The 27,842-nt window shown below is 48.7% G+C and overlaps 10 protein-coding genes across 10 annotated transcripts; 3 read left to right on the top strand and 7 right to left on the bottom strand.

The window, feature by feature from the left end:
* Window positions 1-1,642: 1,642 nt before the first annotated feature.
* BO85DRAFT_417980 (putative MFS transporter) lies at window positions 1,643-3,913 on the bottom strand. Its single transcript, XM_025657790.1, has 4 exons — window positions 3,264-3,913; window positions 2,780-3,203; window positions 1,989-2,730; window positions 1,643-1,932 (listed from the first exon to the last, which is right to left on the bottom strand). The coding sequence occupies exons 1-4, from the start codon at window positions 3,516-3,518 to the stop codon at window positions 1,800-1,802; spliced, it is 1,554 nt and encodes a 517-aa protein (XP_025516898.1). The 5' UTR covers window positions 3,519-3,913; the 3' UTR covers window positions 1,643-1,799.
* Window positions 3,914-4,868: 955 nt separating this feature from the next.
* BO85DRAFT_511440 (putative endo-1,4-beta-glucanase) lies at window positions 4,869-6,107 on the bottom strand. Its single transcript, XM_025664597.1, has one exon. The coding sequence runs from the start codon at window positions 5,921-5,923 to the stop codon at window positions 5,090-5,092; it is 834 nt and encodes a 277-aa protein (XP_025516897.1). The 5' UTR covers window positions 5,924-6,107; the 3' UTR covers window positions 4,869-5,089.
* Window positions 6,108-11,245: 5,138 nt separating this feature from the next.
* Window positions 11,246-14,723, top strand: BO85DRAFT_259192 (chloride channel protein). The gene is made up of 3 exons (XM_025655011.1): window positions 11,246-13,762; window positions 13,811-14,197; window positions 14,244-14,723. Exons 1-3 carry the CDS (start codon window positions 11,567-11,569, stop codon window positions 14,397-14,399), a joined length of 2,739 nt encoding a protein of 912 aa, XP_025516896.1. The 5' UTR covers window positions 11,246-11,566; the 3' UTR covers window positions 14,400-14,723.
* BO85DRAFT_447965 (dihydrofolate reductase) lies at window positions 14,498-15,670 on the bottom strand. Its single transcript, XM_025659824.1, has one exon. The coding sequence runs from the start codon at window positions 15,553-15,555 to the stop codon at window positions 14,743-14,745; it is 813 nt and encodes a 270-aa protein (XP_025516895.1). The 5' UTR covers window positions 15,556-15,670; the 3' UTR covers window positions 14,498-14,742.
* A 170-nt stretch (window positions 15,671-15,840) lies between these two features.
* Window positions 15,841-16,610, bottom strand: BO85DRAFT_447964 (RNA polymerase II mediator complex head subunit MED22). Its single transcript, XM_025659823.1, has 4 exons — window positions 16,536-16,610; window positions 16,409-16,473; window positions 16,278-16,346; window positions 15,841-16,216 (listed from the first exon to the last, which is right to left on the bottom strand). Exons 1-4 carry the CDS (start codon window positions 16,567-16,569, stop codon window positions 16,034-16,036), a joined length of 351 nt encoding a protein of 116 aa, XP_025516894.1. The 5' UTR covers window positions 16,570-16,610; the 3' UTR covers window positions 15,841-16,033.
* Window positions 16,611-16,743: 133 nt separating this feature from the next.
* BO85DRAFT_447963 (spliceosome-associated CWC15 family protein) lies at window positions 16,744-18,118 on the bottom strand. The gene is made up of 8 exons (XM_025659822.1): window positions 18,071-18,118; window positions 17,995-18,017; window positions 17,871-17,947; window positions 17,540-17,824; window positions 17,404-17,488; window positions 17,185-17,355; window positions 17,096-17,131; window positions 16,744-17,049 (listed from the first exon to the last, which is right to left on the bottom strand). The coding sequence occupies exons 1-8, from the start codon at window positions 18,078-18,080 to the stop codon at window positions 17,032-17,034; spliced, it is 705 nt and encodes a 234-aa protein (XP_025516893.1). The 5' UTR covers window positions 18,081-18,118; the 3' UTR covers window positions 16,744-17,031.
* Window positions 18,119-18,263: 145 nt separating this feature from the next.
* Window positions 18,264-19,476, top strand: BO85DRAFT_394321 (exosome non-catalytic core subunit RRP45). Its single transcript, XM_025656920.1, has 3 exons — window positions 18,264-18,494; window positions 18,555-18,674; window positions 18,734-19,476. The coding sequence occupies exons 1-3, from the start codon at window positions 18,331-18,333 to the stop codon at window positions 19,326-19,328; spliced, it is 879 nt and encodes a 292-aa protein (XP_025516892.1). The 5' UTR covers window positions 18,264-18,330; the 3' UTR covers window positions 19,329-19,476.
* BO85DRAFT_437064 (uncharacterized protein) lies at window positions 19,428-20,906 on the bottom strand (the record flags this gene model as incomplete). Its single annotated transcript, XM_025658606.1, has 7 exons — window positions 19,428-19,481; window positions 19,557-19,625; window positions 19,685-19,815; window positions 19,847-20,011; window positions 20,058-20,177; window positions 20,604-20,772; window positions 20,814-20,906. 7 exons carry the CDS (start codon window positions 20,904-20,906, stop codon window positions 19,428-19,430), a joined length of 801 nt encoding a protein of 266 aa, XP_025516891.1.
* Window positions 20,907-21,858: 952 nt separating this feature from the next.
* BO85DRAFT_394318 (uncharacterized protein) lies at window positions 21,859-23,870 on the top strand. The gene is made up of 4 exons (XM_025656919.1): window positions 21,859-22,279; window positions 22,340-22,962; window positions 23,016-23,155; window positions 23,225-23,870. Exons 1-4 carry the CDS (start codon window positions 22,040-22,042, stop codon window positions 23,569-23,571), a joined length of 1,350 nt encoding a protein of 449 aa, XP_025516890.1. The 5' UTR covers window positions 21,859-22,039; the 3' UTR covers window positions 23,572-23,870.
* A 229-nt stretch (window positions 23,871-24,099) lies between these two features.
* Window positions 24,100-26,114, bottom strand: BO85DRAFT_394315 (GMC family oxidoreductase; the record flags this gene model as incomplete). The annotated part of the gene is made up of 2 exons (XM_025656918.1): window positions 24,100-25,816; window positions 25,866-26,114. 2 exons carry the CDS (start codon window positions 26,112-26,114, stop codon window positions 24,194-24,196), a joined length of 1,872 nt encoding a protein of 623 aa, XP_025516889.1. The 3' UTR covers window positions 24,100-24,193.
* Between the last annotated feature and the right edge of the window lie 1,728 nt (window positions 26,115-27,842).

Below are 27,842 nucleotides of genomic sequence, written 5' to 3'. Positions count from 1 at the left end.
GCTGGGGAGTAGCTTTTCGCGCTTAACCGTTCTGGTCGGGTTCGTCCGCGTTATCCCCGACTCCACTCTCGGAGATAAGGATCCTTGCACATGCAATATAGACATCATAGTAGTGACTTTCAACTTGGTAGCTATGATGGATGAAAGTAAGTTTGAGATAATTTATCCCTGCTCGTATTATTTTAAGGAACAAAGACGGGAACCCTGGGCCGGAGTAACTTTTAACAATATGCTTTTGTGAACCGGAGGATCAACATGGGGAAGAAATGCGGGGGAGTTTGTTTCAGGGTTACAACGGTCGTTGCGGGAGGTTTGAGGTAGGTCATTGTTGAGTTGTTTCACGGTGACTTCTTGGCCTGAATTCAAAAACTCACGGGGATTGAGAATATGACCTCGGTGACTCCTAGATACGAGTGTGGAGAGATTCGTGGGGTGTGGAGAGTGCGGAGGATGATCATTGCTGATGTGGTCTGGGGATGATCCTCGGTTCTGTTACGCTGTTGGGCTGGCAGATGCGTGGAGTTGACGCAACTAGTACTGTTGGCATTCAGCCTTACAAATCGGTGCTGTTGGATGTGCTTGGCCTGACATGGTGTCCCAACTGAGTGTGGGATATGAGGTGTGGAATGGGATAGAATCATTGACACCCTCATACCAGTTATGGTAGATGGATTGGGTGATATTGCAATAGATATACCATCACCATCACTTTGAGTACTATCATAAATACAACCATGCACCTAGGGTAATTTAGTAATCTATAGCGATAACGTACCCTATCTTCTACTCAGTAACCAACTCAGTGAACCCACTCCTCATTTCCCGACAAGCAGCTCACCCCAAAGCATGTATAGGTCCACAGCACATCCATCACAAATCCACGATCCCCTCCACAAAACATCACACCTACCCAACAATCCACAGCAATCTCCAACAGCCACCACACCGACACCCAGTGGAGACACGAACAAGACACACATACACCACATACCCCCCCACTACCATCCCACCGCTCAACAGCACGAAGACCCTCTATCCCTCAACCCCCACAAGACCCCATCAGCAAGACCGAGATACTAACACGCCCCTCCTGTGGGAAACAAACACATAATTCAACTGGCTCCCCACAGCGCCACGTTTCCTCGCGTGGCGTCAACTATTGACTCTCTGGCGTAAGTTGTGAGGGCACGCCACGGTGGTGTGGGTTTGTGGGTGGAGGGGAGGAGGGATGAGGGAGGTAATATACTAATAGTATTCTGGTATGTGGAGATCTAGACTGGTTTGAGATGATTCTGTCTCCTGGCTGGAGGATGGTGATTGGTTGATGGTGTTTATTGTTTTGGTTGTGGGGTTGGTTGTGCGGTAGGTAAGTTATACTTGGGTTCTTTGTTTTAGTTCCTTGGCTTAATATATTGTCTTGGGTTGTGTTATGGTTTATTGTATTCGTAGTCTGGAAGGTGGGTGTATGGATAGGTAGGGTGCGTGGTGGTGGTTATTCATGTTTGCGTATATGGTAGTATCTGTTTTGACGTTTGTGAGTTAAGGCTTGGACTGGTATTTGGGGTCGAGAGGTTCTGATTCTGGATACTATAGAGAGTGTGTTTATGATTATACATATAGTGATAAGTCTATATGCAGTAGAATTCTTTGTATATATTTAACGTGTCGATTTTTTCTATCTTAACTGAAGCTGTACAGAACAATAAACTACTACTATCATACTGCTGAGTTGTAAAAATGGTGATAAAATGAATTCAGGTCAAGTCATAAGAAATACATCCGTCGTAAAATACATTTAGCTAGTTATGTTTGTGCCACTTCCTTCCAAACATATGGACGGCAATGACTGGCAAGAAGCTGACAGCAAACATCAACGCACTTGAGACACCTGAGCTGGCCGCAACACCAACGTTGTCGAACATGTCGGGGAACCTATATGCCATATTAGTCTATGCTCTCACTCTAGTTTAAGACGATGGGTGACCTACCAGAACGGACCAATGAACCCCCATACCTGGCGAACAAACGTGATGAAAACGCCAACACTACCGGAATCTTCCGGATAGCAGTCCACCGCATAAGTGACCAGAACGGTCGTCACAAGCTGGTTGCCAAAGGCAGCAATGGCTGTGCCGATGATTGGCGACACAACCCAGTGGTTCGGAGCAGCCCGTTCAGTGCAGACCAGGAATACAATGGCACCGACAATAGTCAGGATCACTCCGGGATAGCTGAGCCAAAGGCGGTACTCGGGATCCGGCTTGTGCTGTATTTTGCGCTCACGTCGGCGCATCCAAAAGTCGGACATGGAACCTCCAATCTGCTCGCCTAGGACTGTGCCGATAATAACTCCAATGAACTGAAGACCCAGCTGCTCCGCATTAAGGCCGAACTTGGTTTGTAGAAGTTGGGGCACCTCGACCGTGATCATGACACTGCCGAACAAGAATACCATAGCATAAGCGCAAGCGGGAATCATGACGCTAGGACGTGCGGCCATCGTCAATGGGTGGAAGAATTCGCGGAGTGTGAGTGGTGTTGGGTCAATGCGGCGGAAGGATAGGTATTGAGCCTTGAAGTCGGACATGCCCTCGGTACTACCGCCGATGTAGCGGGTCTCAGGACCAAAGAATATATACAGGATGAACTGAACACCGTTGGTGATGGCCAGCACCCAGAAGATCCAACGGTATCCTACGCGGTATGTGATGAAACCGTAGATCAAGGGACCTAAAATACAGTCAGCGGGACGCAACGTTAATAATGTAGGGCAACTGACCAACTGGAACACCCAAGGTGACCATCAATGTCCAGACACCCAGATAACGGCCTCTGTCTTTCTTAAAGAAGGTTTCGGTAACAACAGCACTTCCAATAGCCGCTGCCGGCGAGATGAAGAAGGCCGTCAAGGCTCGACAGGCGGCCATAGAAGCGTAGGTTGGACTCTTCGCACAACCAATGTTGCATACCAAGCTGCAGATGGTAGATAGAAGGAAGATGGGGCGGCGTCCGAAGCGATTCGCCAAGGGCTTCCAGAACAGAGGTGCACCTCCTAGAATCGCAATCTGAAGCGAAGTAAGATAACTGGCTCTTTGCATAGAAACCCCAAGATCCTCCGCGATACTTTCATAGGCTGGAATAATCGAGGCGGTGAATGTTCCCATGCAGGCATGGAAGGCGACGAGGATGAGGTTAATCAATTTCTAAATTCAATGACATACAGTCAGTAATTGAAAATGCAGTTGTGAAAACCGTGCTCATACCTTCCAGGTAGGCCAGTTGTACGGGTCTGCGCCCGACGGACTCGGGATAGGATCGAGGTCCAAGGTTCCATGACGCTGAAGGAGGTATTCTCGATGAGAGGGCGAAAGAGATGCCGCAGCAATCTCAGCATATGAAGTAGGTCCTTCTTCAATCTTTTCAAAGTATTCGCTGCTGTTCTTCTCGATGTGGGTCTCCTCATGGGTCTTGGGCGAGGGAGTCGACCGAACGTCCTCGGTCGTTTCAATATGAGACATGATGGCTGCCAGCAAGCCACACAACAGATAGAAGTCTGATAGAATGAGTTGGTGAAAGGGAGAGTGAGGCAAGACGGCCAGTCAAAGAGGAAGTTTTTCTGGCGTCTGGGAGCCAAAAAGGGGTGAGGAAGAAGAAGTGACCTAGCGACCTGACAAGAAAAAAAAAGAGAAACCCAGATAAGAGAGGCAAAGGTTTATATGGGTCAGGCATTGCTCGTCTGGCCTCCCTCGCAATTCCCAGAGCTAGGACCACATCGAAGTACAGCGCTAATCAACTACCAAGGGTGATTCTAGGCTGATCCATGATGGAAGAGTGGAGGGATGTACGTATCATCTCTGGGGTAGTCACGATTGGGGGAAGATAGGAGAAGGCTGCTGCTGTGGAGAGAAACGTGGGGATCTTATGCTCCCCACAAACAAAAAACGCCACGCGCAGAAATAAGAGCATAATCACCAGCAAATAATAATGAGTTGCCTCCTGTGCTCCTGTCAGAACCGTTGGGTGGCAAAGAAAGGCTACGGGCGCTCGCTTAAGCCATCAGCTCGGATGTAACTGGGGGTGGGGATGGGGCTTTGAATGCATGGGGTTAGCTTCCCCCGGACACTCGGCTTTTACGATCGACTAGGATTAGTTCTTAATTAAGCGGAGGTGTTCCGGGGTAATCCAGGGTCAGCTCGCCCGCATCCGTGGAGATGGCGTCAACCCCAGTCTTTTCACTGTTGGTCCACGGGTTTACTCCAGGCGGTAGGGTTATATCACAGCAAGAGAGGTTAGGTACATCGATGTTGGTGGAAATTGGAAACAGGAACATTGTTACTATGCATCTTTCTTGGATACGATTACAGTAGCAACTCTCGTATCTCCGATCCCCACAAAGCTTGGTTGTCGGAATGACTCAGAAACAAGAATGCGGAAATTCGCCGTCTGGTGAGAAAATTTCCCCAGTGGAAAACGTGGAAGGCCACGGATACCTGAACACCAACTGGCTTTCCCTCTTCGAGCCGTCCGGTCAGCCAGGTGACCTCAAACACAGCGGAGACACACCCCCCGTGGCGGCGATTAGACCGCCTTTTGATTAGTGCTTCCCCATGATGGATGCTGATGAATAGCTCCAACTGGTGTGTCTGAGGAGTGCGGAGCCTGACATCGCACCTTGCTTACGCACTGCTGAGGGATCCTTCCTCTCTGCCGCCCCTTGCGGTTGGGCCAAACATGTGGGTTGTACGCCACATTCTTGAGCTATCAGAGCCTGCATCGAATTAGTGCCGATGCCCATATTCTTCTCGTTCTACTAGATGATATAGATGGAGATGAAAATAGTACTCTTCTTGTTACGAACCGAAGCGATTGTTATAATTTAATATTCGACTAATCCACACGAAGAAGTGGATGCACAGGCAGGAAACTTCCAGAAAAGCAAGAAGCGAAGGTGTAAGCAGCAATTACGCCGCTAAACGAGCAGATTTCGAATTGACTCAATGATCCATTTCCCCCCTACATTGCTACAGACCAATCGGAGGGTGAGTCCATATCATGCCGACCGCAGCCACAGTTTCTCAATCAAGCCGGTTCACGATGTAGCGGACGCAGCGGTCCCCGTCACGGGTGTCCCGGATGCTGTGATGGTCGAGCTCGATTGCACAACTGACACTGCCTCTGGAATCAATGTCGGTCCAGGTACCTCGTAAGTGGACAGTGACTGGTAAATATCGATGAGGATTCCGGGGTCTCTCGGACTATACAACTCCGTACCGAGTACGCCGGAAGGCTCGGCAGTACCTGACCCGGTCACCTGGAGGTTGAAACACTGAGGATAGTTCTGTGCCCCATTCTCGCTGCTGGCCCCATGCAAGGCAATCAGTTCGTGGCGAAGAACATAATATCCGGGTGCAATATCCGGAGGAATCTCGACCAGCCATGTATTGTTGTCTGCGATCAATTGATCATCTCCCCAAGTGCCAGGCACACTCGAGTCATCAACAAGGCCAACACCGTCAATCTTGAAGAATTCGAGCGTTGTCTTGTCTACCGTCTCGCAGCTCGAACCGCAGTTTGCAAGATAGCTGATGACTGGTCCGTGGTGGCTGTCAGGCCAGGTGGTCCATTGAAGACTGATCTTGTCCCCTGCGGCAATGACTGCATGCCCCTCGGCATTAGTGGCATCCAGGTGGCAGATGATATCATCCGTGCCATATTCGTCCGGCGTAATGAATCCGTTCGCAGTGTTCGGTGTCTGCCATGCGACTACCACCGGAGGATCTGAATTGTAGGGATCCGAGTTGATGTCCCAGCCACGGTAGGAGACACCATTGATGACAATATTGCTGACATGGCCGTGAGCAGCTATTCTGGCAGTAAGGGAGAGAAGAGTTGCCAGACAGCTGACGGTATTTATTTCCTTCATCTTGATGTAACCAAAGAATAATGAGAATTTTCCAGTTTTGGTGTTTGAGGCGCTGCTCTGGTTTGGACTGTTCTTTCGGCGACAGGATCAAGGCTGACTTTATATCTTCCTTCATCTCTAGGGGTTATGAATACTCGTCCCCACACACAGCTCATGAATTGCCTTATTCTTTTCATTACTGCGTCTGATTCGATGCCACAATGAGATTTATCCGTGTAGAAGGCATGACATCCGTTTCTCCAAACATCCTTCCCCACGTTCTCCGGCTCAATTGCCGTTCCCAAGAAAGAACTCAACAAATGAGATTCATACTCCTATGCGCAAAATGAAGGCCAAGAAGAGATCATATAACTTCTGGTCACGCTAGACATGTTATGGTGGGATGCCGTCCACGGATTGACAAACCTGGGGCATGAGGTATACACACCAGCAGCTGCTCAGTTGGCTGCAGACGCACCGTTCAATGGTATCGCGGAAGTCATATCATGCCCAGAAATTTGTGACTTAAACCAGGCATCTTCTGCAGATCTATTCCGGTTCTTCCACGGAAATCTTTGCCAAGATGCATCGGCGGAGGTTGAAAATCTGCCGTGTCCGCTTCCAGATAGGAAAGCACCCACGTTCAGAGAGTGTGTTCGCGTATACGATAATAATAGGTCCCGAATTGAACCAAGTGAACGCTCAAGATGTCATGCTGGCTGCCTACACATTGTACACAGGACTAGCAACAATCGTCAAGACGCAGATAGACTGCTCAATCTTCAGACTAACTGCCACTAGGTCCACTTCGATGAAGAAAGTATTGAAGCAGGGCAGTGCATAGACTTTAATGTCACTTCATGGTGCAGATATATGTCTGCTGCAGGGATCAGGGAAAAACGGATATGCGGGGACGTCTTCCGAGAGTCCATCGCAGGCTCGATTTCTTGGCCTCGATCATCTGATGCATGCAAAGAGCCTATACTGCAATCTCGGCATAAAACCTCAACAAAAACTGTAGATCAAAAAAAGCCGGCGGGTAATACAGCGAAATTCCATGAAGACAATAATGACAGGAGCGGAGCAGTACAACTCGAATCAACCAAAATCGTTGATCCCCAAGAGTAGGAGCTCGCCTGACATGCTAATCATCCCCCTCCCCCTTCTAGTTACTTAGCACTTGATAGCAATGACTAGTGACAAGTAACACTATGAAGAAAACCACATCAACTATCAAAAGAGAATTCGACGAATTCCCCTTACTGCCCGAACTCAGAGGACATCAGCTCTTATAAGCAGCTATTGACCATCCTAGCATACCGTGCAGGATTTGCCACACAAATGACCCCCACAAGAATTTGGAATGTTGCATGATTCCAAATTAGATTGTGCGTCTTTAGGCTAGTGTATTACTTCTTGTGGATTGCATGTCTCTTATGGCCTTACTCCGTAGTATGTGTCCTTTGGTATTGACTGGTCATAGTATAATTTCAGGATCTTCAATAACTAACATATTAAGACACCCCACGCGAAAATTGTCCCAGAGACAATTCTTCTCTACCACATAGTTATCAGAAGACATCAGTGAACACGAAGGGGACGTAGAGGCTACCTTCGCCCTATGAGGCGTAGCGCTTCCCGAATCCTCCCTTCAACTTCCGTTACATTCTGGAGGGAAGTCAAAGAAGGCTTACTTGTCATTTTAGGAAATGGCATTTGGGAAGGCGAGATCTTAACCTTGGCCACATAAACAACGTGAATCTAAGCCAGTGTATTATACAACAGAATTGTGTTTCATCTTATTCATTGATCATTGGCCTGCTAATATGGGATAAATATATCAGTCTTGTCTATGATGTGAAAAACAGTCGGTGTCCATCTTCGGGGTGAAACATTGTCTAGTTAAACCCTATATGGAAGCAGATATATCATCAAGAAGTGAACCGCAGCTTCCGTTCATTAGCTATTCGGCAATCCCCATCCACCAAATTCCAAATCATTAGTATTATGACTCGCATCTGAGACGGAAACAACGCATAAAATGCAACAAGAATTGTATTATCTAGATATGTGTGGGCTGCGATGAGATAGACAAGCTATGTTTCCAAACTAAGTGCCTGTCTGGCATGTACATTCCTCACATACAAAGGTATGATCATTCTATATATTGAGATACAGATTCATTCAAGTCATGCGCTCCGTGCAAGAATATTCTTACTACTAGTGTATATATTCTTCGGGGGCCGCCTGAGCTTCTCTTTCTTTCTTTTTCTCCAAGCTTGTCTGCTCGGCTACAATGACGAGCACTTATAGCCCAAAGGTATGGCGGTCAGTTGTCTATCTCAATTCAGAGCGGAGAGATCTGTAACTTTATACTTAGTATATAAGTAGCTTGCACTCCCTTCACCTGGATCCCTCATTTACTCCCACCGCAGTCTCTTGCTTGAGGACCCACTGCAGAAGACACTACTTCTGAGATAAATAATAGATATCTGTATCTGCTTCAGAGATGTCTAGACTTTCTGCTCGAGCGTTATAATACCCTATGAGCAGCTCACCCTCGTCAATGACAGACTTCTCATCCTACTAATCGTTATTACTAGACTCGTCGCTGCCTTCCGGCTCGTTGGTCAAGTCATTATCAGGCCTCATTAATTAAGAATACCTCACTGACAGCACAGCTGGAATCGCCCTCAATCTGATCCTTACTGTTATTATATCCACTCCATTAGGCATGAGACATTATCTTCAAGACCCAGGATCGGAAAGGGAAGGCTGTACAAATAGGTAAAATCAGGGTGTTTGGGTATACGGCCACGAAGAGAGTGGGGAATTAGATAGGAAATGATGGATCATACTAGAGGGTAGGTATAGAAGAAGAATTGACAGGTAAAGCATGCCGATCCCTAACCAGAGAAAAGAAGTACTGCTGGAACACTAATATGAGGCCTCAACCGAGATTGAATGGTCAAGACTATTGTCTATCTACACGCACTATACCAACCGCATCACCAAATCTGACCTGTAACAACAGGCTGTTAGGAAGTCTCATAGTCCTCGATCAAACATCTCTCGACAGTGGTCACTTTCCTACCTTATATCACACGTTATGGCTGAATACTATGGAGTACTTACCCACGAATATAGGGTTCTGATACTGTATTAATAGAGCCGGAGATGCGTATCTTTTACTACAGAGCTCTGTGTGATTTATGAAGATCAAACATGAAGTATCTTGATACCTGAAACTGGACAGTGGGGATGGACAAATGATAGGTGAGGGGGAATTTGAACATGGGATGCGGAGGAGGGATGCGGCTAATCTACATTTTAGGAAAGATGATTGGAGATTGTATGGGGTAGGTTATTCTTGCAGATGGTGTTAAGTCCGATTGTTGATGAGGGGGTTGTTGAAAGAGAGGGCAGTAAGTTGATGGGGACAGGGGAGCGACCTTGTTTGTATGATGCGGGGTGTTTCATGGCGGTTTCATGGGTTCCGCGGGTGGAATATATACGGGTGGGCTCTTTATCTTGGTTTCAGGACAAGAGTCCTTGTTTCAGGATATCTGCTGTGAGGAGAGGAGAGTTATACGGTAATGGAATGTCGGTTAGAGCCATGGTTTCGTGAGTGGTCTTGTTATTGGTAGAAATGGTCGATGATAGTTGTTGCAACAGTAACCTTGCCATACGATCGGGATTTGATTCTCGGAATTCCACGTACGCTGTATATGTAGATCCGAAAAGGTCTATGGTGGCGGATACGTCATATGCGTTGGGTATTGAACTGTATTCGGGGTTGGAGTAGGCTTTCATTGGTGGTTTTGATAAAAGTCTCCGCAGATGATTGATTATCGCTGTCCAACCGGACACTGAAGCTATCTTTGTCTTGGAGATGGTGGGTGAAAGATCGGTGGCAGTTGGGGTATGGCATGACTTGTGGGACAAGCTGAAGATTTCTATACATCATGTTTGTACAGTTGAACCAGGCAACTTCGCAATATTATTTATAAAGTATGATTAGCTGAAGCTACTCACCTCCCGTCTCCTAATAGCAAAAGCCTAAAGTACGGCATCAGATCTTGGTAGCTGTGCAGAGTGGCAAAGTATACATTGCCATGCATGCACGGGAGTGGAGCCATGGTAGCCTGCATCGACCGAGTAGAGAGGTATACTGTAACTGGTATAGAGTTCAATATTGCTTTATCATGCGGGGAAGCGGCAAAAAACAAATTATCTGTTCGGACTAAAAAGACCCTTTGAGCGGGTGCTGTCATGGATTAAAGACATTATTCCTTTTGTGAGTGACAGTGGTGAAGATGACGCTGTGACACCATGATCGGTGGAGGTGGATTGTATATATCCACCCTCTGAAGAGTCGAGTGGTGCACAATTACTACAGTAAGTACAACGCGGCCATGATAAGAACGTCGTTTATGACTCCATCTTAGGACACAGACATCGTCAATGTCGCCTCAACTATCGTGTTGATCTTTTGACACGGAGATCATCCTAACCAATTGCAGTAATCAGGCGCCCGTAGAAATAAAGTAGTGCAGTCAAGGGCCAGCTCACGCCTCATTTTCTAAACCGGGTTCAGCCGTGGTAAAGGGTGCCTCATGGAGGGGTCATGCCTCGCGTCCCAGGGTATAATGGACAGGCAGTTAAGGCGTTAAGAGCGGCGGACATCCGGGGTGCAGCAGCAGCTAAACTACGTACTAAGCTTGGAGATGATAATAATTAGGCGAGAGTGGGGAATGAATGGCATCATTGGCATGTTACACGGCCGCCATTATCGTGACAATGCACGTGCCATGGATCGGGTCCCCCAGGATTCTTTATTTATCTGACCGTTTGTCATGCTGTCTTTTTCCCCCTCCACTCCCTTCATCATCTGCTAATATGTGGCAGGGAAGTTCACGAAAGGAGGGGGTGTGGAAGGTGGGAAGAGTTAAAAGCAACAAGGTTTCAAAGGAGAGACATGAAAACACCTCCTCTCTTGGGAAGTGGATGGGGAATGATTAGGGCGTGGTGACCAACCAAGACAAGAAGTCAAGGGGACCACCCGGACTCCGATCGTCAGATGATGCGCCTTTAGCCCCGTTTATCTGCTTTGGTGGCCATGACCTCCTCGGATGTCGTGCCCATCGCTGCCTCCTGCATTTATTTTTCCCTTTTCCACTGAAACCTCTCCTTTTTGAGGCGGTATTATTATTATTATTATTATTCTAACAACTATTATTGCCTGCCCCTCTTAATTGTGTCATCTCTTTCACTTCTCGCTAAGCTCTTTCTTTTCTGTCATTGTGTGCTTCCTCAACAGCCTCACTCACCCCCGTAACTAACTAACTAACCTTGCGACTGCCGTGTTTATTTGTCTCTCCCGTCTCTCTTAGTTTCTTCACTTCGGCAACTTCACCGCCATCTACCGCGCGCGCGCTGGAGAACCACCGAACTAGTCGGAGTCCCCACTGTTCGTTTTCTCGGCCTCTTCTCGGGCTTAAATGTTGTTGGATATGTCCGCTGCTGAGGGTTGTTCTTATCTCTCCGTCCCTGCTGCTGCTGGTTTGCATCTGGCAGACCCCGGACTGCCTGGGCTGACTTGAACTATCTCCAGGCCGCATATATTAAGTCCGAAGCAGCTCTTGCTTCCCTAGTCTTCCAAAAATGCCTCGTTCAATCCCTCCTAATCTGCAAGGCGCTCTCCCGGAAGCCGAGCTTCCCTCCGGCGGATCGGACGCCCGCAGGACTGCCTCGCGAACAGCTCCCCCCTCGCCATCTGCCGTTCGACGAACCCATAGCCTTCTCTCTGAAGTCCAAACCCCCCATGAACCTTCGGATCCGAGTATGGAAGTAGGCGAAACCACCAGTCTTCTACCGAAGGGCAACGAAACCCGGCGGGGTATGCCACGACGTTCATATACCAATCTTTCTGGAAATACGGGGCCCGATTTCAACTTTAGACACACCCTAATGACGGGAAGCATTCGCCGGTCGCGACACCATAGCCGCGCCAACTCCCAGGCGATCCGATTTAGTCGACGCGGCAGTATCGATGCGGAGCAGGCGGAAAGCTTGGCTGCTTCCGTCAAAGATGGCCTGACGGCTTCATTCATGGATGAGCGGAGCTGGTATGACCAGTTCACCTCCACTGACTGGGTTCATGACAGTATCATAGACGGGGCTCGGCTTCGGGAGCTGCGCAAGCGCAAGGATATTCGCGGTCGTCTGCTGGCATGGCTCGATGGCTCCCAGGGCTGGGTCCTGGTCGCATTGATTGGCTGTATCACGGCCGCGATAGCTTATTCGGTAGACGTGACTGAGGAATTCATCTTTGACGTGAAGGAAGGCTTTTGTACTACACACTGGTTCCACAGCCGTCAGAGCTGCTGTACAGGAGGCTCGAATTGCCCGGCGTGGCGGTCCTGGTCCCAGATCTACAATCCCTCAGGACCGGATAATTACTGGGTCAACTACGGCATGTTCATCTTCTGGGTGGTGCTTCTTTCTGTCATTTCGTGCCTCTTGACGCTGTTCACAAAGACCGTGGTACCATCCTCGGTGTCGCTAACAACTTTGGATGAAAACCTGGGGGCGGCGTCGTCACGGAGTACAAAAGGAAACAATGCAAATAGTAATTCGCCCGGATCTGCTTCCAGCCAGCAGGCGCTTAGTTCCGCCATCCCCACGCGTCCTGCCATGGTTTACTATCCTGCGGCAGGTAGTGGAGTGGCTGAGGTCAAGGTCATTAACAGCGGCTTCGTTCTGCATGGATACCTTGGCTTCAAGACTCTCTTGATCAAAACCCTTGCGCTGGTGTTCAGCGTTTCGTCCGGCCTCAGCTTGGGCAAAGAAGGACCATACGTGCACATCGCGACATGTGTGGGCAATATTTGCTGTCGCATTTTTGCCAAGTATAACCACAACGATGGCAAGAGACGTGAGGTTTTGAGCGCAAGTGCTGCAGGTGGTGTGGCGGTAGCATTCGGTGCCCCGATCGGTGGTGTTCTTTTCAGTTTAGAGGAAGTTAGCTACTATTTCCCTCCGAAGACTTTGTTCCGAACGTTTTTCTGCTGCATCGCAGCAGCTCTCTCCTTGAAGTTCCTCAATCCTTACGGCACAGGCAAGATTGTCTTGTTCCAGGTCCGCTATCTGGGCGACTGGGAGATGTTTGAAATGGCAATCTTTATCCTCCTAGGTGTCCTCGGTGGAGCGCTAGGTGCTCTGTTCATCAAGGCCTCGAACCTCTGGGCGCGGTCTTTCCGGAGAATTTGGTTTATCAAGCGTTGGCCAATGATCGAGGTCGTGCTTGTTGCTGTTTTGACCGGATTGGTTAGCTTTTGGAATCGTTACACCAAGCTGCCCGTCTCCGAGCTTATGTTTGAGTTGGCTAGCCCTTGTGATCACGAGTCCTCATCGCCGACTGGTCTGTGTCCGCCGGAGGAGGGGATCGGAGAAATTATTCGATATTTGCTTGTTGCGTTTGTCATCAAGAGTCTCCTCACGGTGGTGACGTTCGGAATCAAGGTGCCGTGTGGTATCTACGTCCCTTCCATGGTTGTTGGTGGTCTTCTGGGCCGCATTGTTGGACATGCAGCACAGTACTTGGTACTGAAATATCCCACCTCTTTTCTGTTTGGATCGTCGTGTCCCGCCACCGCCGGCATGGAATCCTGCGTGACGCCCGGTGTGTACGCCATGGTTGCAGCAGGTGCAACCATGTGTGGAGTAACACGCCTGTCTGTTACACTCGCTGTCATTCTCTTTGAGCTCACGGGAAGTTTGGACCACGTGCTGCCATTCTCCGTGGCTGTCTTGTGTGCCAAGTGGACTGCTGACGCTATCGAACCTCGCAGCATCTACGTAAGTAACGCGAATGCTTTGTGGAAAGATGTGGACTAATTTGAACAGGATATGTTGACGGACATGAATTCTTACCCGTTCCTGGACAGTAAGCACCAACCGACGTCGGATGCACAGCTAGGGGATCTCGTTCGGCCGGTTCGCTCAAGTCGTATCATTGACATTTCGGGCTCGTCCTTTGTGCCGGCACGCGAGCTACGTTCGAAACTTCAGAACCTGTTGATGGCGGGCGAACTCGACGGCGGTCTTCCGATCCTGCGCCATGGTGTCCTCACCGGTTTAATCCCCGCCCCTGAGCTGGAGTACGCACTGGACAACCTCGCGGACGAGGAGAACACCCTCTGCCTGATGAGTCTCGACGGCTCTTCGGCTGTTTCTGACAGCGAGGATGAAGCCGAAACCGGCCGCGTCGACTTTGGACAATACATTGATCCGGTATGTAGCTCCATTCCTTTTACGTTTACAAATCTGACATCTGCAGTCCCCCCTTGCCCTTGACATCCATTCGCCTATCGACCTCGTGTATCAATGCTTTGCCAAGCTTGGTCTGCGCTATCTGTGCGTGTCGCATGATGGACAGTATGCCGGCTTAGTACATAAGAAAGCCTTTGTGAAGTATATGAAAGAGAATGAGTGATGTGATTATCAGCGTTCAGCGTTGCAGTGTTTTCATTACGACATCGTTCAGCGATTATTGACAAGTATTTGACAGCTGCATCCAGCAATGTGCATACTCCATGTGCTTGTATATTAGCAAGGAGTTGGTTTGTTTGCCTCTGATTTGGGTTTTGATTTGTTATTTCAGCGAGAGCATGTGATTTGTACCAGCATTATTAGGGCGGCTAGTTGTTATCTAGACTGTACATATCTGCCGTATACATAGACTCTGCCAGAAGTATATCAACTTCCACCATGATAGACACCGAGTACGCCCGCGCACATAGCTCTACCCACCACTACTATTCTCAATAGTATACATACTATTGACGTTCATACCCCACCATCTGCACCCTAACATCCCCCTCCTCAATCCACCTCCCCGTAACCTCCTCCCCAACCCACTCCGTAACCTCCTCCGGCGTAACCCTCCTCCACCCCTCCTTCTCCCCAAACAACTCCTCATCCACCGGAAAAAACGTATCACACTCAAACACCTCCCCCCGATCTCCCTCCGCATACCCCTTCTTCTCCACATTCGTCATCACAATCCTCACCGGCCCTCCTCCTTTCGCAGCAGCCAAAACAGCCCCATATATCTCCGCCCCACCAATCACAAACACCTTGCCTAGTTTCCCTTCATCTCCATACCTCGTCTCCAGCTCCTGCAGCGCCTCATCCAATCCCCCGCACACGATCGCGTCTGTCGCTGGCTGCACAGCATTACCATTACCCCCAGATGTAGATGCAGCAGCAGACGCAGCCAACTTAGCTTTCCGATCCTCAACCTCCCTCGCCACCCTAGGTTTCAACCCCTCCACATCCCGCGTAATGATAGTGCTAATGCGCTTCGCTAGCGGCCGCAGATGCGCCGGCACGGAATCGTACGTCTTCCGCCCCATTATTATCGCGTTGGTGGTTCCGGGGACTGGCGGGCGGGAGGTCACCCGCGCGAAGAATGACATGTCGGTTTTGATTCGTGGCCAGGGGAGCGTGCCCGAGTGGCCGATTCCCAGGCGGATTGGGGTGCTGCTGCTGCTGCTCTCGGTGGTGGAGGTGGGGGTGGGAGTTGGGGTTGGGGTTGGGATGGGGGTGGTAGCGACGATGAGGGTTAAGGGGCGGGGTGTGGGAGGCATTTTGGTAGTTATTCTTTTGAGAAGAATTGTGGTGGTGGTGGTGGTGATGGTGGTAGGTAGGTATGTGTTGTATGAGGCCTGGTTGTTGGTAGTGAGGGAGGGAGGGACGCGGTGGGGGGAAATTTGATAGGGAAGCTTTTATCAGAACGGTTCGCGATCAACGATATTCCCCGCTGGGGTGGTGGTGGTGGTGGTAAACCACGTGCTTTAGCCTATTATCTACCACACAGATATTTATACAGTTAGTAAAACAGTGTATATTTACAAATATAATGATAATGATGATGATGATGATGATGATGATGATGATGATGATGATAATGATGATGGTATATACACAACTACCTAATTCACAACTCTATCAACCGTGAAAAACTAACGCCATTTATCCACCAACTCCATGCAATAATTGACCCGGTATACGCCATGCACACACACAACACAACATAATACAATATACCCAAAGCAGAGCTGCTCCTCACTTAGCAGCCTTCAAAAACCCCCCATCTTCAATAGCCTTTTGAATCGCCTCCGCATTCATCTCTAATTCCTCGCGCCGTTTCACGTCCGCTTCGTCTTCGCCTAGTGTGTCGAGTTTCCCGAATAGCCAGGTTTCTTTCATTGTTCGGGTTAGGGCGAGGATGTCTTCTGCGGCGCGGACCTATTCCAGATTTATCTCTGTAAGCTTTGTACATGGTTTGTGTAAGATTGGTTGGACGTACTAATGCTGTGGACTCCACGTCGAGCTGGTATGTCTCGACGGCGGTGGAGGTGTGGCTGGTGCTTTCGGTCTGAAGGTTTAGGGTTAATTGTTATTCGCCTTTGTGGATAGGAGGAGGACAGGTGAGCTAACAGTTGCTGTGGCCATGATGTTCTCGAATCGTTGGAGTAATTGCGAGATGTTGGTGTTGATGCGATCTGCGACGGATGATGGTTGTTAGCTGTGCGACGGGGGGATGGACATTTAATATTTGGCTTACAGTGAAGCGCTTTCGATGACGGTTGAGAATCCATTTCTGATATGAAGCTAGTGGTTCCTGTTTGTGTGAAAAGATGGGATAGGATCACTGTGATGAAGATGGATGCTGCGGTGCAAGTAGATCGGGAGCGGTGTGGGTACTGCCGGCAGTACGGTGTCTATCAGGTTGATATGATAGGAGACTACTCAGGTACTAAACTATATTGGGCTATATGGATAATCGGTTTGATTGAGATGTGGGTATACACTATGAGAAGAATTATAGTAGCGCCATGTGTGAGATCACCCATTCACTCTTTCGCTTGTCGTCGCGCTTTCTTCCTGTGCTGGATTAGGAAGCATATGCTTGTGCTGCTTCTCTATTCGCGTGCTAACATGGGTGTTGTTTCTACCACGATGCTGGATCTGTATGGATGGGATCGATTGACGACTCTAGGATAGACAAGCGTCGTCGGATTGACTGCTGCAATGAGTGCGTGTGTTTTTCGGGCACGAGCTTAGCGGACGTATTTCGACTACACGAGTTAGTAGATTCATCGCTATTCCAGGCGTACAACTCACCATAAATCTCTTGTGGAAGTCCGATCGCAACAGATCCTGCATGCTAAATTAGTATCATAGAATCATACATAATACAAGGCAAGACTTACGTTGACAAACTCCTTGCCCCTCCTATCTTCTGTACCACGGGCCTGGTTCTTAAACACCACATCGTCGTCCCACCTGCGCTTTACATTGAAGTCTTGGGGGTTAAGCAGCGGGTTGCCTCGAGCAATATCAACCTCGCGTTGCTCCTCTTCTTGTGCAGCACGCTCGCGTTCCTGACAGCTATCAGTAACTCATCCTAAGTCCAAATCTTCTGCACAAACCTCTTTCTCTTTCTGCTCAAGCCTCTCTTTCTTGATCTTCTCCAGCTCGCGCATCAATTCGGCGGCCTCGTCCTCTTCATCGTCACTGCATCCTGTCAGCACTATCGCGCGAACCTAAGATATCCGCAAGTCTGACCTTTCATCCTCGCTGCTATCCTCTTCCGACTCGTCAGAATCTGCATCTATATCTCGAGTCTCCTCTAGTATTCGTCGTCGTTTGGCTTCTGGATCTTCTTCCTCTGTCTTTGCATCATCACCAGGTGAACCACCCTCCAACTGGCGCTTGGGCGTGGCGGTCTCGACTTTGGGCTCGTCCACGGGAACTCCATTCTTCTTGGCGAAATGAGCAGCTTCCGCTTGGAGCAGCTCGGCGCGCAAATCGCGTTGTTGAGTTTCGACTTCACTACCCTGACCGAATTGACTTGGACATGTCAGTGATGATCGCACACGGTCTGCAAACCACTTACCGTGTCTTAAGGTGTGTGTAAGCCGGAAGGAGACGTTGATGGTACGCAGGGCCGCGGAGGGCCTCCTTTCCTTGTGCCTGTTGCAATGAGCTTCATGCGCTGAGTAGATGATCGAGGTACATACGGGATCGAACGTGGGCCTGTGAGCTATCGAGTAGTTAGTACTCAGCTTCACTATTCCAATGAGTATAGATACATACCCGTAGTCATGGTGGCGGCTGTTAGACTGTGTGTTGGTGGTAGTTGGCACTCCGATGAGGATGAGATCTGATAATGATCGCCCATGTGCAACCTCAGGCCACAAGATGAGTCAGCCACTTCACCGCCCGCGAGCAATCTCTCTCATTGGCTCCACGAGGAACAACATTGGCCCGCTGCCTCGATGACGATGCGGCATGCAGGAAATTTCCCAGAAAGTCCGCCGTGACCCCCCGCCGGGGCCAAATCCGCCTCCGCAATCATGAACAAAGAAGCTTTGCTCTCCGTCACTGAGCGCGACTTCATCCTCAATGCGCTGCGCGAGGATGTGCGACTGGACGGTCGCGGTTTCGATCAGCTGCGTCCGCTGAATGTGTCGTTCGGGGAGGAGTATGGACATGTGAAGGTGCAGCTCGGCAAAACCAGGTGAGTAGACTCATTGCAGCTTGCTTTAACAACGCTAATTGACTCTTCTTTCCGCTGCAGCCTTATTGTCCGTATCTCAGCTGAAGTCACGAAACCTCACGATGATCGTCCGTTCGACGGTCTTTTCACGATTGCCATGGAGCTAACTGCCATGGGCTCTCCCGCTTGGGACAATGGCCGGTATGACTTCCTCATCAGCCGCGATCAAGCAATATCTCAGCTAACAGTTTTTGTTTCAGACAAGGAGATTTTGAAACATATGTCACCAACGTCCTCGACCGTGTCGTTCGCCATTCCAACGCCCTGGACACCGAGTCCCTCTGTATCCTCAAGGGTGTCAGCTGCTGGAGCATCCGCGCGGACGTCCACGTTACCGACTACGATGGCAATCTGATTGATGCGGCTTGTATTGGTATTATGGCCGGACTGCAGCATTTCCGCCGTCAAGACGCTGTAGTCAAGGATGGCCAGGTGATCGTCTACGGGCTCGATGAGCGTGTTCCTGTCGCATTGAACATCACGCATAAGCCGCTGTCTGTTACTTTCCACACATTTGATGAAGGAAAGCGGGTTATTATTGATGCAACTCGGAAGGAGGAACAAGCAGCGGAAGCCGACGTCGTAATTGGCATCAACAATGCGGGTGATGTGTGCTTCGTCTCCAAGTTCTCTGGATCGCCAGTGGATGCGATGGTCTTTGTGGATAAGACTTCTGTTGCTTTGGAAAAGGTCAAGGAGATCAATGCAACCATCGATAAGGCGTTACAAGCTGATCTCTCGAAACGAGCGAAGATCGGTATGGCCGAGGAGTCGCGGGCGGAAAATGATCGGTAATTGGGCTTGAGCTTCAGGGAAGCGAATACCATTAATGAGTTAAGACACTGCATTAGATATTAAAACTATGCCATATAATTCGGCAAACGTCTGACAAAATCATACCGGTAAATGAGCATGAGTCTCCTCATAGATTTGTTCCACTGCGGAATTCTGTATTTTTCACATAATACATCATATAATTATCCCACTGTTTACATTAATTATCTGATCAGACCATAAACTTACATCCGAGGTACTCATACACAACTCTGATAAGCTACCCGCTGACATCTCCAGGCTATGCAAGGGGTCATACTGTTGCCCAATGTTCGTAATATATTTCACCCTTCAGCCTGCCCCCATATATTTCTTACCAATTCTTCCGTGCGAAGGGGTATGCTCCAGTTCCTCATGCGACCTCTTTGTCCTTTGCAAAAGTCGGAAGAGGAATCAGGTTGCTTTTGCAGTGCCTGCAGCCTGACATCAAATAATGAGACATTTGTCGCTCCGTCTGCTCCAAGTAGCCAGCGATATACCGTTTTGCCTACTTGGCAGAACCGCAATTCCAACATCATATCTCTCCTTCACCTCCACACCATCTTCTTTACTGACTGAATGCGCCCTGATCTTCTCCCATTCTAACCCCTTCTTGCCCGGGCAGCTGCTCATTGCGATGATAGTGAGGACGATGTCTTTTGCAGCTGTAACCTGAGGCAGCTTGCCTCATAGGTAGATGGCATTGCCCACATGGAAGGGAGCTTCCACCCTGTCTTGAAAGAAGGGCAGTACGTCGGCTAATCTCTTCATAGGGGCCTTGCAACGCTGGAGGCCCTTGGGGCTTCCTGATTGAGCCCGTCAATCTTGCCCCTATAGATGTGTAGTATGAATAGGTCTTGCCAGATTATCACCCTCACGTTTCGAATGTTTAAGACTTTTGTCCTTTGTCTTGCTTTTTTCTATGACATTGCAAGATTGACGGGCTCAATCTCAAGCCCCAGCGTCGCTTGGCCCCTATGAGCTCATTGAAGAGTTTGGTCGACGTACTAGAGCTTTCTAGGCTCCAGTCCACCTCTTCACTTCGACAGTTCGGCTAGTTTGAGTAGGACTGTAAGGTCCAGTTCACCAGAGGTCGCGGTCAGGATCAACCAGAGAAAGGGAGAAGATCTCCTCGATTCTCTAATGACAGTACTCAGACTGTATTATGCTTGAGACCCCCGAAGCTGCTTCCTTCTTCCTTTCTTGTACTATCCCGGCGTACAATCCATATATTGATTTCGAAAGCCGCCATCGTACCGTGGAAACAGCTTTCGGTATCTGGAGTTTGAGGTTTGGCTTGGAAGATACAATGTTTGAGTATTCTTCCGCGATATCCTCCACGTTCGCTTGCCAGTTGTGGTATATGTAGGAGCCGAACAAGTGTGCTGGAAGTGCCTCTATTAAATGATGAAGCAGTCAGAATGCGCTTGAGGTTTGTTCAGTATATTAACTTTAGAAGGTTCTTACTTGTCCCCAGAAGTACAGATTTTCTGTACTTGGCTTTTCCATATCAATACCACCATCCCATAACGATCCTACAGTGCTGTGGGCAGGAACCATATTCAACGCAGTGGTTGATATATGCTTTGTGGATTCAATGTATGCTAGCATTCGTTGAAGTCGGGGTCTATCCTGGGCTCCAGATGACTCAAAGTCTATGCCTGTGGGAAGTTTATGAGGAGCAGTTAGACATTGTTTCGGGACTTATGGTGTAGAGTGCGTTTGGAAGCTTCTTACTTTTTGTAGCCCGGTAGCGTCCATTCCTGGGCTCCAGACGACTCGAAGTCGACGCGTGTTGGAGGTCGCTGAGAACGACGTGAAGATGTTGGTCAACATGCCGGTAGGAAAGTTGATGGGTTTGGTGGAAGGAAAGAGCAAACGTCGACGCGCTGACTGCTAGACAAACACAATATACCGCATCTCTCTGATCAGCCGATGGAGAGATATGTCCCAACAGAAGATATAAGTAGATAAGAATGGCAATAGTGTTACGGAAAAATGCCTTGCCTTCTCGTATTCACTTGGTGGATTGCGATTGCATTGTTTGCTGCAATTATCCATGAGGTCTTTTGTTATACTGGGGCTAGTAAAGGACTAGCAATGAGGAATCTTCTGTAGTAGCTTCTGCAATGACTGAACGAGAAATAGTAAACCATTATAAGTAGGAAAACCCTGGGGCATCTACATTGACAGGCTCGTACATCTGCCGCAATTGTAGAAACTACTACTACACAAATGGCCATATTAGGCAGGTGCAGCCAGTGAATGGCCATATTCTCCTTCTACTTTTTTTGCAATTCTGCGGGTTCTTTGGCTCCTCATAGAATGGGAGAATTATTCCATCGTATAATTTTCTTCTTATTTGGCCAAATGCATCTTTGGTAAGCTATGCAAGGGGTCAAGCTGTTGCCTAATAATATAGGCAGCTGCAGGCACCCTTTCCTATAAGAAATCACAATCTTGGCAGTAACATGCTTATATCTACAATATAAGGAATTAATTCGCACCCCATCTCACATCCCTGAGTCTCGTTCTACAATGTATCATCGTTTTAATCCTACTTTAGGTGTTTGAAACTTACAAAGGAATCTTCACGGGACCCTCGTTGAAGTGGATATACACAGTCTATAAAATTTGGCTGATTGCAATTTTCAGGTGATCATAAAGCTAGCTTACCAGTTTTTTGATCGAGGATGAGCAATACGCAAGGTCAGTCGTGGACAGAGACATTCTTCACTGACTGGCCTCTACCAGATTGGATCAATGCAGGCCATGAAGATAAGCAAGATGTCAGACTCTTCAACCCGCAGAGAAAATGGATGCTGGGAAGATCCGCAGATACCGGACGATACTCTGAGTTTGGCAGAATACAAGTTCTGTGGCTTTATGTCCGACGTGGAGGGATATTCCACCGCCAGCATGTGGCTAAGATTGTGAGTACATCAGGGAGTGGGAAATCGTCAACAGAAAGTCCAATGTTAATCAAACTGAAGTTCCCAGAGTACACTGAACATGATGCAGAAATGCAGCTTAGACGCCGGCCCCCACGTTTCCCTAAGACGGCCAAGGAGCTTAGGGATGAACTTGATTGGTTTGCCAATGAACTGAAAGTGTTCAGTCGCATTGACGCGTCATGTACAAGCTCTCAAAGGATCTACTTTCCTGGGTTTCATGGTGTCATTGCCGATCTCGAAAAGTGTCTTAGCAGTCCCTACGCTAAACATCGAGCCATTGCCCTAGAATGTATCAGGCCGAAACTTTCATCACGACGAATACTAGCAGCATGCGACGAACACAGCCATGGGAATGAGTTCAGGGATAAGCTGAGAGGTCTAGGTTCCCTGAGTGATTTAGAAGTGGATTACTATGACTCCCTCTTCACTGACCGTGTTCGCCGACTTCTGACGTTGCATCGCCTTGGAATCACCCATGGGGATATTAAAGATGAGCACTTCAGACTTCCGATGGATTTTTTTGATACAGTTCTATATGACTTTTCCCACTCATACACCTTTTCACCGGTCAAGCCCTACTCAATAAATCGTGGTCAACCGCGTCCATTGAAGAATATATCAAGGGGCGAACAGACCGAGGTCGAATGGCTGGTATTTGAACGGTAGGTTTTCGAGGCGACTCATTGACAGAATGCTGAGCTACCTTTTGGATCAGGGCAGAAAAGCTAGACCTTCGTGAATATCTCGTTAAAACTACCGAGGCCACTCAGTCAGTGATCATGGATGCTCTGTTTCAACCTCTCCAAGAGGAAACGTCGGAACTACTAATCCTGAAAGTTAGGTTCCGACCTGATGGTTAGTTCAACCGCAACCCTTTCCTGTAAATGCGCAGATTATTGAATGTGAACCTAATTGTCTCCACAGCCTTCTCCATGCCGTCGGTAAATTCGGTCTTCCCTTTTCTAGAGGGTATTCGTCCAGATGGGGACATCACCTGGCATATACGTCGAGCTCGAATGCTAGGAGCCTATACATCCATTTGGTTAATCTCCAGGAAAGACAGATCAGGGAAAATCGCAATAGAGTTCGTTACCGAACAAAGTCATCCGAAAGACAGTGAAGAGGAAAGAATAAAGTACTTGCTTTGTCTGATACCTACGACATGGGAGGCGGAGCATATCCACAATCAAATTATCAAAGTCTGCTTGTCTTTATCATCTGTTGATAATGGCTGCATCAAGTCTTGGGATGATCTTATTCAACATGCATGATCATCAACATCCCTTCATACTCCATTTTATGCGGCGCTTTCTACTCGGCGTATTTCCAAGAAGTACTAAATACCCTGGAAATATTAATGCCAAGTAGCACACAATCGGCTGTCATTATCAAAGACCATCATGTCCAATTCATGAACAGTCTTCCAGGAGTTGGGGGCTCCGCTTGAGGCCTATTATTGTTGCATTCTTTATTTGTACTCTCTACTTGCTCGGCTGTGCCACTGCCTACTCAAAGCCACGCTTTAAAGTGTCTTGCCTGGATTGGGCAACATATGGGGATCGGATAAGGCACGCTTATGTTTAAAGTAATATTATATCTATCTTTATGCTTGTATGGGTCTGAAGTGCCTTTTTAGGAAACGGCGGAAGGGCATGTTCTGATTTGGGCGGGCATGCTACTATATCCTGTCTACAAGCAGGCATAAATATAACGGGCCCTATTGCCGCAGATAGGTATGGATGGCGAAATCTATAAATCTTGCGCACTTCAAAGCATACTCATTGACAATGATTGCAGCCGTGCAGTATTTTTATTTCGCTAGTTGATCTCAAATCCCCTTCTCGAATTCTCTTCCAAAAGAGAATAGATATTTATTATTGTACAAAAGCTCGCTTACACCCCGTTTGATTGAGAGTAAGCGCTTTCAATCAGGTCGACAGCCTTCTCTGCAATCGCATATACTGTGCCGAGCACAGCATGACTGACCTGGGCCGGCATAATGCTGGCATCGACCACGCGCAGACCCCGAGTACCCTTGACACATAACTTCTCATCTACTACCGACCCCAAAGCACATGTCCCAAGTGCATGATGATAGCTCATCAACCGATCCAGGACATATTCTCGCGCCTGCTCTACATCCTGCAAGTTGACCTCAGGTGGCGGCTGCACACGGGCCAAGACCTGCCCCTTCATGCGAGGAGATTGGAAGATGTTATCCGCAACCATGACAGCCGTCGCAAGGACGTCCACATCGGCGGGGTTCTTCAGGAATCCAAGGTCCACTCTTGGTGCGGCCTCTGGGTCCCGAGACTGTGCGTGGGAGCTTCCCCGGGAGACAGGATACATGGAGCTGACCATAAGCGAGTAGCATGCGTTCCGGCCTGGGGGAGGGCCCGGGCTAAGTTTGCTGCAATCGGCATACACTCGATCGATAGCAAATGCTGATGGGAATCCCACCAGTTGGATATCCGCCGACCGGGGGTCCAATAAATGCGCGGCAATGCGTTGGCGCCGTCGGTGCTCAAATGTCACTAGTTCGGCATCGTTGGTGGCATCATTGCTATGATGCTGCAGCACGTTGAGGATGGTTTCGTTAAGCCGCTCAGCTGAGACCTGGGGTCCGTAAGGGATGAACCCCATCAGGCTGACCGGGCCGGAAAGTGCCCCGGACTGCTCTTCCTGCAGCAGTCGCAGGTGCTGCTTTAGCAAACTTTCGTCACGCGGGATGGAATCTACGGACAATACTCCGTCTGCTAATTCGTACACCACCGCGGACACGGGATGTTCTTGGAGATTTGTCCCGACACCTGGAAGAGGAACCCGGCATGGAACGCCCAGAGAGGCGAGATGTTCAGGGTGTCCGATACCTGACAGCTCTAGCAGCTTGGGACTTTCGAAAGTACCGGCTGATAGAATAACCTCGCGTGCGACGCTGACCTGATAGTTATTTCCCACATGAACAAATTCAACCCCACGAGCACACTGCTCGTCGTCAAGAAGGATCCTGGTGACTACCGCATTGGTCAGGACATGGAGATTTGGTCTACTCAGCACTGGCCATAGATACCCATTGGCCGCGTAACTGCGATGTGGGAGGCCAGCGCTTCGATCGACAGTGAAGAGGCACCGATGAAAGCCCAAGTGCTCTCCATTCCATGGCTCCTGGGGCCGGGACAGCCCCGACACCTCGTCCATTGCGGCTAGCAGGGGGGTTTCAATAGGAGCCTGCCAAGGGCCTAGCGAGGTGTGAATCGGGCCTTGCGTGCCATGTGCCTCTTTCTGCACGGGACAGAGTTCCGATGCAGTGCCGGTCAAACCAGCCGACTCAAGATGTTCGCTCTTTCGATAATACGGAGCTAGTCCTGCCCATGACCAATCGCTGTTTCCCGCTATGGTGCCCCAGTCATCAAGGTCGACCGCGGAAGGTCTCCCATACGCCATGAAGTTAATCGCGCTCGATCCTCCGAGCACTTTACCTCGGGGAATGTGATGGGATCGATTTTGGTTCTGCGCCTAGGAGCCTTTAGCCTGCTCCGAAGCGTAGAGGGTCGGAAAGACCTACCTGTGGCGTGCTTTGGTAAATCCAGTCATACTTGGGATTATGTAGCATGGCCGAAACCTTTCCGGGATTGGTGATATTTGGATCATCAAACCCTGCATCCCCTGCCTCAATGACTCCCACTTTCACATCGGGGTTTGCAGACAACCGTGATGCGACAACCAGACCAGCAGTTCCCCCACCGATGATGAGGTAGTCATAGGTTTGTGCGAGGTAATCTTCGAGCGACGAGGTGAGGCCTACCGAGGACATGCTGCTGGTATTTTTTTGAATCTACTAGCTCTTGGCAAGTAGTCAATTCCTGGGGGCAAGTTGGCGGAATTATAAGTAGTTAGCTGTCAGACTATAATCTCACGTCAGACGACAACGTTTAGTTTGTCTTTTGATGGCATGATGCTGTGGATTTTTATATAAGAATGTATTTGGAACTAACAGATAGTCATCAGCTTGCATTTACTGCATTCTTCATACACCCTAGCAATCATTGAACCCCGGCATAATCCCAGAACCTGATTATATTTATGTATGCCTCTTTAAAAAGTCACTGTATCCAGAGAAGCAAAAACATGCAAAGCGTCAATAAGAAACAAGCGTTGATTGGGTTTTTAACATACGCTAGTAATGTCATACCGTTGATCACCGCGCAAAGCTAGCCTCTTTCAGCTAGCGTTGCGCGGTCTCCATATCATCTGTTTAGCTCACACAGAATATCTATGCAACCACCTAGCTACCAGTGTATATAAGAAGGATTGAAAACGTCCACCTCTCATCTGCTCCCGTGTTTCTTCATTTCCACCATCATGCTCTTGCAGATTTTGTTGCTCCATCATGTGGACATCTTCTGTGATTCAAATTTGGTCAATGCCCTGCGTAATTGCCCCATGGGGCGGGAGTGCAGCTCTCGGTCCGGTACGTTCAATTTCTACAAATACTTACTCCTATTATACCAACAGTATATTGAATCTCACGGTCCAATATTTGATCGACAGCTGTTGAATGAATAGGGATCTGTCAGTCTAAGGTGAGTCCATGGGCAATTGCTTGTACGCTCCTGATCCCGCCATGCTATTTCTTCAACTTCTCTACTGGTCTTACATATATAATCTATTACTCATTTTTCGAGGTCGTTCTCGCTTGTGTATAGAGACATGTACGGCTTGACTCTAGACGAGCCAGGGTCTCACATTCCTCGCAATGCTGTGTGGTCTCTGTGTCACTGTGGGAAATTGGCTCATTTCCCCTTATAATAAAAGGCTAGGAAGGTTTTATATACAGACATACTAAGTACATAGACTACATAGTATTGATAATTAGAGAAAATCTGTTTGTAAGTAAATTTGCTCACCTGCCTATTTATGTCTACCTTCCTTAATCCACACAACGTTGGGTGTCCTCAAGAACTGAGGAAGGTCCGTGCAGACAAGCCTAAATATCCAAGCTTTTCTTCATATGAACCTGAAACAATCAACCCATATTTTTAATATTTAGTCCAGCGCCAAGACACGCTGCTGAAATTAGAGCCAGATAGCGTCGGCAAGTTGAAGGGACTAAGAAAAATTGGGGATAACGGCTTGGAGTAGGCCTGTGGTCTAGACCTTTGGAGTAGAGGCTTTGAAGATGGGTTAATATCTCCTATCTATTGGTTTTTTTTTCAAAAGTGCCTGCAGGGAGCCATACTTCGTGCACGCGTTAAGCTTACACGTTGGTGTCAGGCCCCAATCAACGCAATCGGTAGCGCCTGAGCTAAGCCTCCGGGCAGGGGAAGCATAACATACCTTTGCTACTACCGGCCAGTCGGAAGGCTGTCAGCGAGCGGATGATGCCAAAAACATATCGGGAAAAGAGCGGCGTGACTCTTGCCGTGGGCGGGACCAGGAAAGCGAATCGTTGGCTTCAATCCGGACGCGGTGACAATCTGCTGCTCCTTTGTCCCAGCAAATTGACCGAGAATGGCCTGGGTGATCGCAGTCAGAGGCTAGA

Source organism: Aspergillus piperis, assembly GCF_003184755.1.
Source record: "Aspergillus piperis CBS 112811 unplaced genomic scaffold BO85scaffold_6, whole genome shotgun sequence".
Classification (NCBI taxonomy): domain Eukaryota; kingdom Fungi; phylum Ascomycota; class Eurotiomycetes; order Eurotiales; family Aspergillaceae; genus Aspergillus; species Aspergillus piperis.
Note: the sequence above shows the minus strand (reverse complement) of the source record. Positions and strands in the feature narration are given on the sequence as shown.